We start from the raw sequence: 12,709 nt of genomic DNA on the forward strand, positions 1-12,709 counted from the left end.
GGAGACCATGGACAGCTCCTTCAGAGGCCGACTGAGACATCTCTGCAGTAAGAGTGTATAACTCCTCAGTTTAACTGCTACTGGCATTATCCTGGTACACAATAACACCAGTGCAACACTCAGTTTGTGTTCAATATTCATGCAATACCAGATTTACATAGTATGTGTCACGATTAGGTAGGAGGAGGTCGGACCCAAAATGCAGAAACCCAGAACGACTCGAGGAAGGAGAGGTTGTAAGAAAAAAATTCCTTTTATTAAGGAGGTTAAGCAAAATCCAAGAGGTATGAAGAACCTGAGAAACTAGAGGGGGGCAAAAACAACGCTGACAACATCAATGGACCGACAACACAGAGAGACACAGGCAGGGTATGTATACAGACGCTGGTGATAGGAGACAAGGGGCAGGTGTGTGGGAATTGGGCACAGGTGAAAACAACGAACTAAGGAGAAGCAGAAATAAGCAGGGGGAAAAAAAACAAATATAATCCTGAAAACCAACGTGACTGAAATAACCAAACTAAACTAAAAGCATAATAGAAACAAAGACAGGGTGATCAAAAAAGAAAAATAAATAATCTAAGTGGGGAAAGGAAACACACACACACTAAAGGAGACAGGAGAACTGAAACACTAAATCAAAAGGTGGGGAGAATGGAGAGCATGAGGGAAACCAGGAGGGAGCTGGGGACAAAAGGGGCACAGAACATGACAGTGTGGCTGTGTCTCAATTCAGGGTCTGCGTCCTTCGTCGGCCGGTTACGTCACAGCGCCGCGACTAGGCCTGTCCCAATTCGAAGACTCCTTCAAATGCGGTAGATGAATCCGGCCTTCTTTTCGCCTGAATGAAGGATGGGTCCAGTGTATCCTTCAATGGTTCACATTTCCCAAGAAGCCTTGCGGGCCTGCCGGCAGAAAAACTTTTAAAAACAATGGCGGACAGTGAAGCGGGAGCTGTTGGAGAGGATTGTGCATATAAATGTCAGTATAAACTTGAAAACTGTTAGGTTAAGGACATTTTGTGATACATGAACGTTATTTTAGTTTGAAATGTTACAGTAAAAGTGCTTGTATTGCGGTCTCGGCTCGTATGTTCGGCCGCTCGGTGTCGTACTTCTCCCGCTACGTTTTCCCCCTGATTTTAATAGAAGTTTGTATTTTAGGGACAAAAGAGAAAAACCACAGACTTTATTAAGCTTAGGGCGGAGATGGACCACATGATCACTGGAGCAAAGTATTCGGCGGCTGTGGCATGGAGGTACAATAACATCTCATATTTTTAAAAACTGTCGTTTGAGTTTAGTTTTTTTCTGCGAAAACATGAAAGGAATAACCCGTTGTCCTCTTTTCTCTTCCTGTTTTTTTTTTCTTACATGTTTGTTAAGACTATTTTGGAGAAAATGGGCATCCAGGAGAAGGTGACAGCGATGACCAGCTTCTGGAGCTGATCAGGGAGGACATGAGGCTGCAGAGGTAGGCAGAGCAGCAGAGGGCACAGGAGAGAAGGAAGAACTTTGACAGGCTTTTTACTTTGCTAGAAAAAATGGTTAAGAAAGATTAAACATGTACATATAAAAGAAATATCTAAATAAAATCAGTTCTGTATTAAACGCTTGAATTTTATTTTTGTTTACAAATGAGAATTGTTTACTAGAGGGTATCCGCTGGGTCTTGAAAAGTCTTAAAAGGTGATAAATCGGTTTTGGTCAAATTAAGACCCTTAGAAAGTATTAAAAACTATTATCACATCTTTGCTCAGGCTCAGCTTGTCGAAAGAACTTTCTCTGAATTAGCTCTCCAACAGTCAAGGAAATGATTAAAAAGCTAAATAAAACTTTGAGCTCCATCGTCTAAAGTTCCTTCACCCTTCTGCTCAGCAGTTCCACGGTTGCTAGGTGATGGTACGTTCGCCGAGGGAGTGGCAGGAATTCATGAAGGCTAGGCCTGTCCAAATTCACAGACGTTAACATCCGGTCTACTCGGCCGATGGAGGGCCCAGCCCATGTCGGCCGAGTAGACTGGGTCCTTCGAAGGATGCAGACCCTGAATTGAGACACAGCGTGTGTCTGTGTCTCTTACAGTATGGTGTACAGTTCTAGAACCCAAATTATTCATTTTTATTTGTGTTTTCATTATATTTATTTATTTATTGTGGTTGAATGTTACAGTAATAGATTACTGCCTATGTGTATACATGTACTGTATCTTTGTTATTAATTTCTTCAAATTATTTGTTTTAGTGTTTATACTGCTGTAACAAATGAATTTCCCCACTGTGGGATCAAAAAAGTCAATTCTAACACAGATTGTATCAAATTGTCTCAAACATCATGGCGCTCAGGTGTTACTAGAACTACCTGTGTGTGTTTACCACCCACCTTCAGCTCTTCTGTGTTTGGGTCTGGCCTAAGTTAGTAAATGTAAGTCCTCGATTAGATTTGTGCCTCTTCTAGTGTCATTTTATGGATATTTATTTATAGATGTGCTGTTACAGATCATGAGTGATAGAAATGCCAATGAAAACACAAAACTATGTCAAACTTGAAAAATTACAATATTGTGCAAAATTGTATTTATTTGAATAATTTTAATACTGGTAGTTTAAATCAGTGTCGTGTTTTCTGTTTCCTCCTGTTGCTCATTTAATAAACGTTTCTTTGTAGGTTTATTATGTTCAAGTCTGTTTGGTCATTTAGATTTTAGTATTGTAGTAATTTAAAGTAAATTAAGGAAGTTTAATGAAGACGGGATTCAATTTTTCTTGCCAATTTTAATGAAAAAAGTTGTTATTTTTAGAGTAATTTGTCACTTTGTAATCTTGTAACTCAGTAACTAACTGAATTACTTTTTTGACAAAGTAGTTAGTAACTATTGTTGGGTTTGGTCAATTGAGTGCTTTAAGAGCTCAATATATATTACCTCTACTTATGACCAATAAGCTGTGATACTCTATAAATATAGAATATCAACAAGGGATGAGCGAGTACACCACTATCTGTATCTGTATCTGTACTCGGAGTGGGCGTGGCCCAACCCGGAAGTGGGCGTGGTTTACATCAATACGTTATTTTAAGTCTGATCAGAAGTTGCTATGTGTATTGTTTATTTGAAAACTATTTACAGAGCAGCCTCAGAGTTGAGATTAAATGTTTTTGACCACAATAGTAAAGGAACAATTACAGAACAAGTTTTTCAATAAAATCAGAATATTAATATTTAAGTGCATGAATTAAGAGAGAGAGAGAGAAGAAAAGATATTTTCTATAGCGCCTCTCAAGAAAAAAATCACAGGGTGCTTCACAAAAACAAAACATGTAAAATAGAAAAAAAGAATTGAGAAAATGATTAAAATATATTTAAAATGCGCAAAAACTAGACAATTGTGATTAAAAAATGTAAAGAAAGAGAGATAGTGAATAGGAAAGAGGGAGTGGATCCTGAGGAAGAGGAGAGAGAGAGGGGAAAAAAACGACCGGAGCGGAGGCAGTGACTGACTCAGCACGAGCCGTTTTCATCTCTGTCTTGTCAAATGCACCTCGTATGTTACGAAAAAAAGTAACTCATGAGTGAGCCACCTTAGCTGCAATACTTTCTCTGAACTGCGTGGCGCTAAAGAGTCACATTTTTTTCATCATGATTTCCATGGATTTCACACATGGGGCTTTCAAACATTCTCCCTCTCCTGATAATAACATTTTACTCTCTTTGACATTGAATGTGCTACCACTAGTTTACCCGTTATTATATTAATTATAGATTCACTAGAATAAATACAATGAAGTTTGTCTCTTACTAAACAAAATATTTATTAAGAAATCACAATGTAACCATAGAAACACTACTTGGTATATATGTTGTGTGTGTGTGTGTGTGTGTGTGTGTGTGTGTGTGTGTGTGTGTGTGTGTGTGTGTGTGTGTGTGTGTGTGTGTGTGTGTGTGTGTGTCCCTGCTCTGTCTTCTCTATCCCCAGTGAGTCGTGGAGGATGGCTGCTTATACTGAGCCAGGATCCACTGGAGGTTTCTTCCAGTTAAAAGGGAGTTTTCCTCTCCACTGTCGCTTTATGCTTGCTTAGTATGAGGATTGCTGTAAAGACTCTGACACTAGTCAGTGATTTGATGTAATTCACTGGGTTCCTTATATAGGGAACTTTTTTCTGATTGGCTTAATGACCTGACCTGTATTGGAATGTTTACTATGTCAAGAGCCTTGAGACGACTCTTGTCGTGATTTGGAGATACATAAATAAACTTGAATTGAATTTAATTGAACTGAAATAAATAAAACAGATCAAATAAAGATGAGGTTCTACAGTTACCTCTGATGCTGCCTCACTTACTGAGGAAGAAGAGATCACATTACCCCTATGGCAAACTGGAAGCATCAGTGGTGTGTAATGGCAGTGAAACAGCAATGCTTCAAATTGAACCCATTTAAGTCTATGGAGTGTAATAAACCAGCAGCAAAGCAGCTATTTTCAGATGCCTCCCAGAAGCAGCACGGCAAGATCGGATCGAGTTCTATTTTTGCCGCGAGCCACCTCTGGGATGCGTCAATTACTGCAGTTAAGATAAGGCTAGACAGGAAATCATACACAGTTTCAGTGTAAAATAGCAGATTGCATAAACAAACCATAAACTGAAGTCTTGAGGGACTGTATGATCTTGCGTGGAGGTTGGCGGAATTTTCAAGGGATTTTGTGATCTTCCAAGTTGAAAGAGGAGCATGGCAGAGAAGCTGCTTCGCTGCTGAGACTCTCCCGGTGTGCACTCGAGTGCAGTGATTGTCGCGAGTACACCGTTCCGCACCGCTGATGCTTTCAGTGTGCAGCTGGGAATGCTATTGATTTTGTTTCTAACAGATTCAATTTTATTCATGAATAATCCCATAAAGCCATTGTTGCTGAAGGCTAAGGGAGTAGATGGTTCAGAGCGATGATTCTGTGGAAGTTTGGCAACTGTACCAAAAAACCAGTTAGGATTATGCCAAAACGTGGATCACGCTGGCACCACACCCACATCAAAATTCACATAAATAGGTGGCGGGGTTGGTGCAAAGTTTGTGCTGATTTGTGTCTTTGAAATGCAGCTATGGGTTTTGAAATATTCAACATTATTTTCATAGGTCATCCAGGGGTCACCATCCCCCCAGGTAGGTCCAAAATGAACAGTACGTCTACGTGTCTACGTTTTCAGTGACACGTTTGTGCTCATTTGTGTCGTTAAAACTGCCGTTTGTGCTGCGGTGGTTTTTGAGATAAAACGGTAATAGTTTAGTTTTGCGGCAATGATGTCACCAGCCCCCCAGGTATCAAGCTTTCTCACAAAATTAGACACATAGTATGGCATGATAATTAAAATAAGAATAAAATTAAAATAAATGAAAATATCCACATAAAATATGCCATAAACCATATACCATAAACTATAAAATATACTATAAAATAAGACTCCCCACGACAATCTGGCTGCAGACATAAAAGTACCACAAACGGAAATGCCTCAAGCGGAAGGAGGAGGCGGGATCATTACCCCTTCAGCAGGTAATTTTCTGTTCCAAACAATTTTGAATTGTCTTCATTACTAAAAACTCTGCAAGCACAATATTTTTTTAAATAACTTTATTTGTCAATTTTCAAACAAAGGCACAAAGCCATTTCAAAAGGACAAGTTGAAAAGCATTACAATAAAAATGTTATATATATTAGCACCTTATAATAATCATATGACTCAAACCCACCGCAGCACAAACGGCACAAATGAGCACAAACGTAGCTCTAAAAACGTAGACTGGTCCGGTTCATTTTGGACCTATCTGGGGGATGACCTTTAAAATAAAATGTTGGCGCTTGGCGTTCCCTGAACATGTTTGAGGTCGGCCCTCTTTTATGTTGATTTAATTCTCGGTTTTTATTGGTCACTTTGTCTCTTGTTTTATCTATTTGTTTCTACTTCAATGTTTTAACCCTCTTTGCACTATTTTAATTGCTTTTATTATCTAGTTATTCATTGTGATTTACATTTCTTATGTACCGTGTACAGCGCCTAGGGCTCCATGACAGGGAAGGCTCTTTATAAATAAAGCTTTGATTGATTGATTGAATATTTAAAAAATCCTAGCAGCACAAACAACAATTTTAACGATACAAATCAGAACAAACGTAGCTCCAGCCACGCCACCTATTTGCGTGGATTTCTGATGCGGTTGGGGTGCCAGCTTGATCCACGTCCAGCCGCATTCTTCTGCCTCAGCTGCAGGATGGACTTTAGGAGGTGGTTCTGGTGCTGCTGGGCTTTCATGGATCTTTAAAGCTTTAATCCATCTCTTCAGAACTTTGTGGAGTCTATTCAAAGTTATGTCATGAAAACTGAGGCGGAGACCCTGAGAGATTCGGACAGTTTTCTGTTTAGTTTCTGAATTGTATGAATTATTTCTATTTCTCTGACTCACATTTTGACTTGTACATTTGATTTTTTCAAGCAGATTTGTTTTGTGTCCGCTTTAGTGGTTTTACTACCGCTCAATTTTTTAAATATATAATAAATGATCTGACATGAGGAGAGCTGAGACGTTCTCCTCCTCGCTTCTGTTTCACCTCAAGCTGCTCCTGAACCAGAGACTTAGATTTCTCTAAATAAAACGGTTCATTTAAGGTGGAAGTCTCATTAGTCTGTGTTCTGAGTACAGACGGACCACGGATGGGGTTTATCTGAAGTAACTACATGGTTAGAACGCCTCTGAGTCATTCTGTGAATCAGTTTTTATGCAAACAATGAAAACTGAAAAATGCACACCAGAGAATCTTTCGTTAGTTGGACTTTATTTGTTGGACTCTATTACAATAAAATATATCTAAAAAAACACTTTGCTCATTTTCTCTGTTGCGCGTACATTTCCGAGGAACAGACTCACAAGAAAAAAACAGAAGTCAGCAGAAACAGAAATCAGCTCCACGACATCAGGCCTCGGCGAGAAGCAGAAACGTTCTAGAGTCAAAAGGATCTTATCAGGAGATATTCACTTCACAACATAAATACACTGTACAGGGTAATGCGTGTGTGTGTGTGTGTGTGTGTGTGTGTGTGTGTGTGTTTTTTAAGGCAGGTGGAATGATTGTCTACAACACCTTTAAATCATAAACAATGAATGATTTGTCTCAGCATCGGTCAGGAGGTCGGCTTCTTCCAGCCACGGGCTCGAGCCCCGCTCAGTCTGTAGCTCACCACCACCAGGGTGTGGACATGTGAATGTGTTGTAAAGTGCCTTGGGGGGTTCCAGGACTCTAGAAGGCGCTATATCAAATTTTACCATTTTAGAGAAGCCGTGACATATCAAACTCAGTTGTGTCCAGTAATCGGAGCCAAAGGTGTCCACCAGCAGCTGCAGCTGGACAGATTATTCAGATGTTTAAAGACAGTAGACAACCTCCCTGGACAAGAAGAGGACAACTGATGGCACACTGAGACATCGGTAACTACCGTCTGTTTCTGTTGGAGACAAAGTGGACCAAATAGAAGGTGACTGAGGAGGGAAATCCTAAAAACCCAACTGGGATTGACCAACGTGCTTCTGGGAGAACATCCTTCAGACTGATGACATGAAACTGGAGCTTCTTGGTGAATCCCATCAGCCCTAAGAACTCTGAGCTTACGGTTGAACATGGAGGAAGTGTGGTTCTGGACCTGCTTTTGCAGCATCTGGACCAGGGATAGGTCTGATCAAATCTGAAGACCATCAGGACCTGGAAGCTTGGTCCCAGTCTCTGGTCACGGCTCCTCCAGCAGGATGAACACACAGCCAGAAACACAGAGAATGGATCAGAACCAAACAGAGCGTTCTGAAGTGTTCTTCTGTTAGTCCTGATCTAGATCCAGGTGAGAAGTCGGTTTAGTCCAGACTAGTTTCATTTGTTTGGTTTTACATCGTTTCTGATGAAGCAGTGTCCAAGTGTTGTTTTTATTTACTAGTTCTGTTATTTCAGGGACCACTGAGGGTTCTTCTGTCTTCAGCGGATCAGCACCACTTATTTCATCTGTCTGTGTGTGTTGGCTCTGTGATGAACAGGTGACCTGTCCAGGTGTAGCCCCGCCTCTCATCATCAGCTCCCTGCCACCCGGAACATGAACAAACAGGTAAAGGAACAGGATGGGTACAACACTTCAGGTTCCTGATAGGACTCCAGGTCGAGTCAGAGATGTTCTCAGAGTCCCAAACCCTAAAACACCGAGGTTCCCCTTAGATCAGAACAGACACACGTCTCCTGTGATGCTTCATTTATTTCAGATGTTTGATAAGGACAGAGAAACTCCCCCCTCTGGCTGAAAACAGGGTAGAAAATCCAGTTTTTAAAGGTCACATTAAAGTTGCTGTGCAGGATATAAAAAACATCAAATCATCTCCACATTCTCCTCTCTGAGCTAAACCATAACCTGTGTGTGTGTGTGTGTGTGTGTGTGTGTGTGTGTGTGTGTGTGTGTGTGTGTGTGTGTGTGTGTGTGTGTGTGTGTGTGTGTGTGTGTGTGTGTGTGTGTGTGTGTGTGTGTGTGTGTGTGTGTGGTCCTCTTCACACACACGCTCTCTTAGCGTGCAGCATCTCAATGAGTAAGTTGTTGCAGGTCACTTCTCCGCTCAGGTGCATGTAGCACAGGTAGTCTTCGGCCTGCGTGCTGAGGGCACGCAGCTCAGGCAGCCGGACCACCAGCTGGCTGAACTTCTCCTGGAACTGGGGGTAAGTGGACAGTGTGTACTCCAGCAGAGCCCCATTCACCTGCTCCTGGACGCCCTCCACAAACGCCTGGTTCTCCAGGAGCTTGACGTCTGCAAACACACAGAAGTCAGGAACAGGTGACCAAGCTACCAGGGATCAGGGTCAGTTAAACCTTCTGGAAGGTTTCTTACAGGTGCTATTTGTAAGACTAACATCCTGTGGTCAGATGTGGGTATAGCGGCTCGTTTTAAGCCAAATTATTACAATCTCACTCCCGTTCTGGAGTTTCATGACGTTTTCCAGTTGCGGATCAGCACCAGAAGATTCTAGATGATGAGTGAAGATGAGTGATAAATACAGACAAACACATGGTCACATCTGGTGTTCGCATTCTTGGGTGTTTTATGGTAAAGACATCTTACCACACTTATTACAGTATTACAGGAAGTGCTGTTTTCCTGTCTTGCTGTTAGTCACGTCACACTTACATTTCACTGCCACGTCGAGTTATTGGTTGCTGAAAAAGTAGCTTCAGATATTTTTAGCGCCAAATATTTGCTTCTGATTCACGTATTGTTAGCTCAACATTAGCCTCTAGCCTGCTTCACCCCATATTAGATTAGAGGCGAAAAGATGCCGTGGCTTCTTAGAAATAACTTCTGGGTTGCTCCTTTTTACTGGTTCTTTAAACAACTCTGGAGCTTTTAGCCTGCTGGTGTTGAATTACTTCAGCTTTAGCTTGGTGCAGATTGGGCAACCTCACAAGCTCGTGTAAACACTAACTACGTCTTTTGTTTTGTTTTTTAAGATAAAAACTGATCACCATGCAGCCGGCTGGGAATGAAATCTGTTTCAGTATGTTTGACACATTTGACTGTTTAATGACTATTTCACTATAGATTTCTTACATATTACACCTTTAAAGGGAGCATCAGAAGGTATCATAGATCTGAGTATTAACAGAATTAACCATTCCATCACAGGGACACACAGATACAAACAACCAATCACTCCTGGGGACAATCTAGAGTCTCCAGTTAACCCAACATGTAGGTTCTAGGTATGTGGGAGGAGCTGGGGAAACCCACACATGCACGAGGAGAACATGCTAAAAATACCTCTCATGATGACCATTTGATTAAGAAAAGGAAAACAAAATCAGTTTAGTTTGGTTTTTAATACAGGAGAAACATTTTATAATTGAAACTAAAACATTACTGATGTTGATCCAACAGAGAAAGAGACGGAGTTCAGATCAGTCAAATCTGGAGCTAAACCAAATGTTCCTCATTGAAGTAAACATGTTTAAAGCCAGTGTTTCATTTTAAATTAAAACGTGTTCATGGAGTGAGAACAGTTCACTCACTTATCTATACGTGTGTGTGTGTGTGTGTGTGTGTGTGTGTGTGTGTGTGTGTGTGTGTGTGTGTGTGTGTGTGTGTGTGTGTGTGTGTGTGTGTGTGTGTGTGTGTGTGTGTGTGTGTGTGTGTGTGTGTGTGTGTGTGTGTGTGTGTGTGTGAGAGACAATAGCCTTGCCCTCCGGCTGAATGGCATTCAGCATCAGCTGAGCCCGTCTCAGGGAATCTATTCACACAGTAATTAAATGTTTTGAATCGATGTTCTGAATCATCTTTTCAAACTGCTTAAGGGCAATTAAATTACCCCTCAACAAACCTGACTCTGAAAACGAGGCAGAGCGGCAGCGCGAGTGAGCGAAGAAGCCGAAGACAGCAAATATTTTCTGTGTATGACAAGTGCTCTCGCTGTTCAAAAGCTCTTTGTTCCGCTCTGCAGCAGCACTGAACGGCAAACACTTCTGAGAATCTGGGCCGGCTCGCTCCATCTGCACACGTCTTCCCATCAGAACCCTCCTCCTGAATGCCATTAGTGGACAATGCAGGAGCTTGTCTTTGTTAATGTTGGCTTTTGTCAAACCTAAAAATTTAATTAAGTGTGTTTATTAGAGGGAAGAGGCCACGCTGGAAACACTCTAACCTGATTGGATTTGGAGCTGCTGTTTGGTGACGATGTTTTCATTAAGATGGTGGTATTGCTATTCATGCGGCTGTATGGCAATGCAGCCCCAGTAAGCTGCATCAGTTCTTCACCTGAAAGGCATCAACACACACGTACTGTGTGCATGCTATTTCTCCGTTTGGGCCTGACGCCAGGCCTGATGTCTGCAGCTGTGCGTTTACTCACTGGGGTTGAACAGAAGCAGGAACTTGAGACAGGCCATCTCTCTGCGGTCCACCTGCAACGCTCGCAGCCTGGAGGCCAGCTCCTGACCTCGCTGGACCAGACCAGACAGCGTGGCCTCGCCCTGCGACAGGATGGACGACAGCTCAACCTGCAGACACAAGACACACGTCTTCAGCTGACTTTCTACCTCAGACAGCTGGACAGCAGCAGAGCTGGAGCAGGTCAAGGACAACAATGGGATGGTCTGATTTAATAAAATGGCTGTTTAGAGGTCATTGGAGGCAGAAAGCAGGCACCTGACATAGAACTAAACCACTTTTGGGATTCACAAACATGTATGAGTCCCCAAACGAACGAACTAAGCACTCTGCCATCTACATTGATGAGGAGGAGGTAGAAAGGGTAGAAAGCTTCAAGTTCCTCGGAGTCCACATGTCGGCCGACCTTACCTGGTCCACAAACATCTCCCACCAGGTAGGGAAAGCACAACAAAGGCTGCACTTCCTCAGGAAACGGCGTCAGGCACAATTACCCCAGAGACTGCTAGTTCACTTCTACCGCTCCACCATGGAGCCTTCTGACTTACACTCCGGTTCAACTGCTGCACCGAGGGGGACAAGAGGAAGCTGCGGCGGGTGGTGAAGGCTGCAGAGTGAGCGACTGGCTCCTCACTAACCCCTCTCAGTGACATCTATGCTGGCAGACTTCAGCAGATGGACCCCTTGCACTCTGGACACTGACTTTTCTGCCCCCTTCCCTCTGGTAAATGCTAGCGGTCAATCAGGACGAAAACAAACAGACTCAATAGAAGCTTTTACCCACAGGCTGTTAAACATGCTCCGCCTCCACCCTGAAGGTCCCCGCTCCACCGACACTCATGAACACGGACGCTGCACCTTATTTATACAGGTGCTGGCCAGTAAATTAGAATATCATCAAAAGGTTGAAAATATTTCAGTAATTCCATTCAAAACGTGAAACTTGTACATTATATTCATGCAATGCACACAGACCAATGTATTTCCGATGTTTATTACGTTTAATTTTGATATTTATAGGTGACAACCAATGAAAACATCAAATCTGGTATCTCAGAAAATTAGAATATTCTAAAGGCCAATGAAAAAATGTTTGTTTCTCTAATGTTGGCCAACTGAAAAGAATGAACATGAAAAGAATGTGCATGTATAGCACTCAATACTTAGTCGGGGCTCCTTTTGCCTCAATAACTGCAGTAATGCGGCGTGGCATGGACTCGATCAGTCTGTGGCACTGCTCAGGTGTTATGAGAGCCCAGGTTGCTCTGATAGTCGTCTTCAGCTCCTCTGCATTGTTGGGTCTAGCGTATTGCATCCTCCGCTTCACAATACCCCATAGATTTTCTATGGGGTTAAGGTCAGGCGAGTTTGCTGGCCAATCAAGGACAGGGATACCATGGTCCTTGAACCAGGTGCTGGTGGTTTTGGCACTGTGTGCAGGTGCCAAGTCCTGTTGAAAGGTGAAGTCTGCATCCCCATAAAGTTGGTCAGCAGCAGGAAGCATGAAGTGCTCTAAAACTTCCTGGTAGACGGCTGCATTGACCCTGGACCTCAGGAAACAGAGTGGGCCAACACCGGCAGATGACATGGCACCCCACACCATCACTGACGGTGGAAACTTTACACTGGACCTCATGCAACGTGGATTCTGTGCTTCTCCGCTCTTCCTCCAGACTCTGGGTCCTTGATTTCCAAAGGAAATGCAGAACTTGCTTTCATCAGAAAACATAACTTTGGACCACTCAGCATCAGTCCAGTCCTTTT

At 42.5% G+C, this 12,709-nt stretch overlaps 1 protein-coding gene across 1 annotated transcript in view; it reads right to left on the reverse strand.

The window, feature by feature from the left end:
- Positions 1-3,912: 3,912 nt before the first annotated feature.
- Positions 3,913-12,709, reverse strand: part of LOC107393815 (nuclear receptor subfamily 5, group A, member 1b) — a 26,052-nt gene continuing 17,255 nt past the window's right edge. Inside the window, exons 6-7 of the mRNA XM_054731170.2 lie at positions 10,908-11,055; positions 3,913-8,815 (exon numbers count right to left, since the gene is read on the reverse strand). Coding sequence (XP_054587145.1) covers positions 8,562-8,815; positions 10,908-11,055 — 402 coding nt within the window. The 3' untranslated portion in view covers positions 3,913-8,561. The remainder of the gene's footprint in view (positions 8,816-10,907; positions 11,056-12,709) is intronic.

Source organism: Nothobranchius furzeri, chromosome 17 (assembly GCF_043380555.1).
Source record: "Nothobranchius furzeri strain GRZ-AD chromosome 17, NfurGRZ-RIMD1, whole genome shotgun sequence".
Taxonomy (NCBI): Eukaryota; Metazoa; Chordata; class Actinopteri; order Cyprinodontiformes; family Nothobranchiidae; genus Nothobranchius; species Nothobranchius furzeri.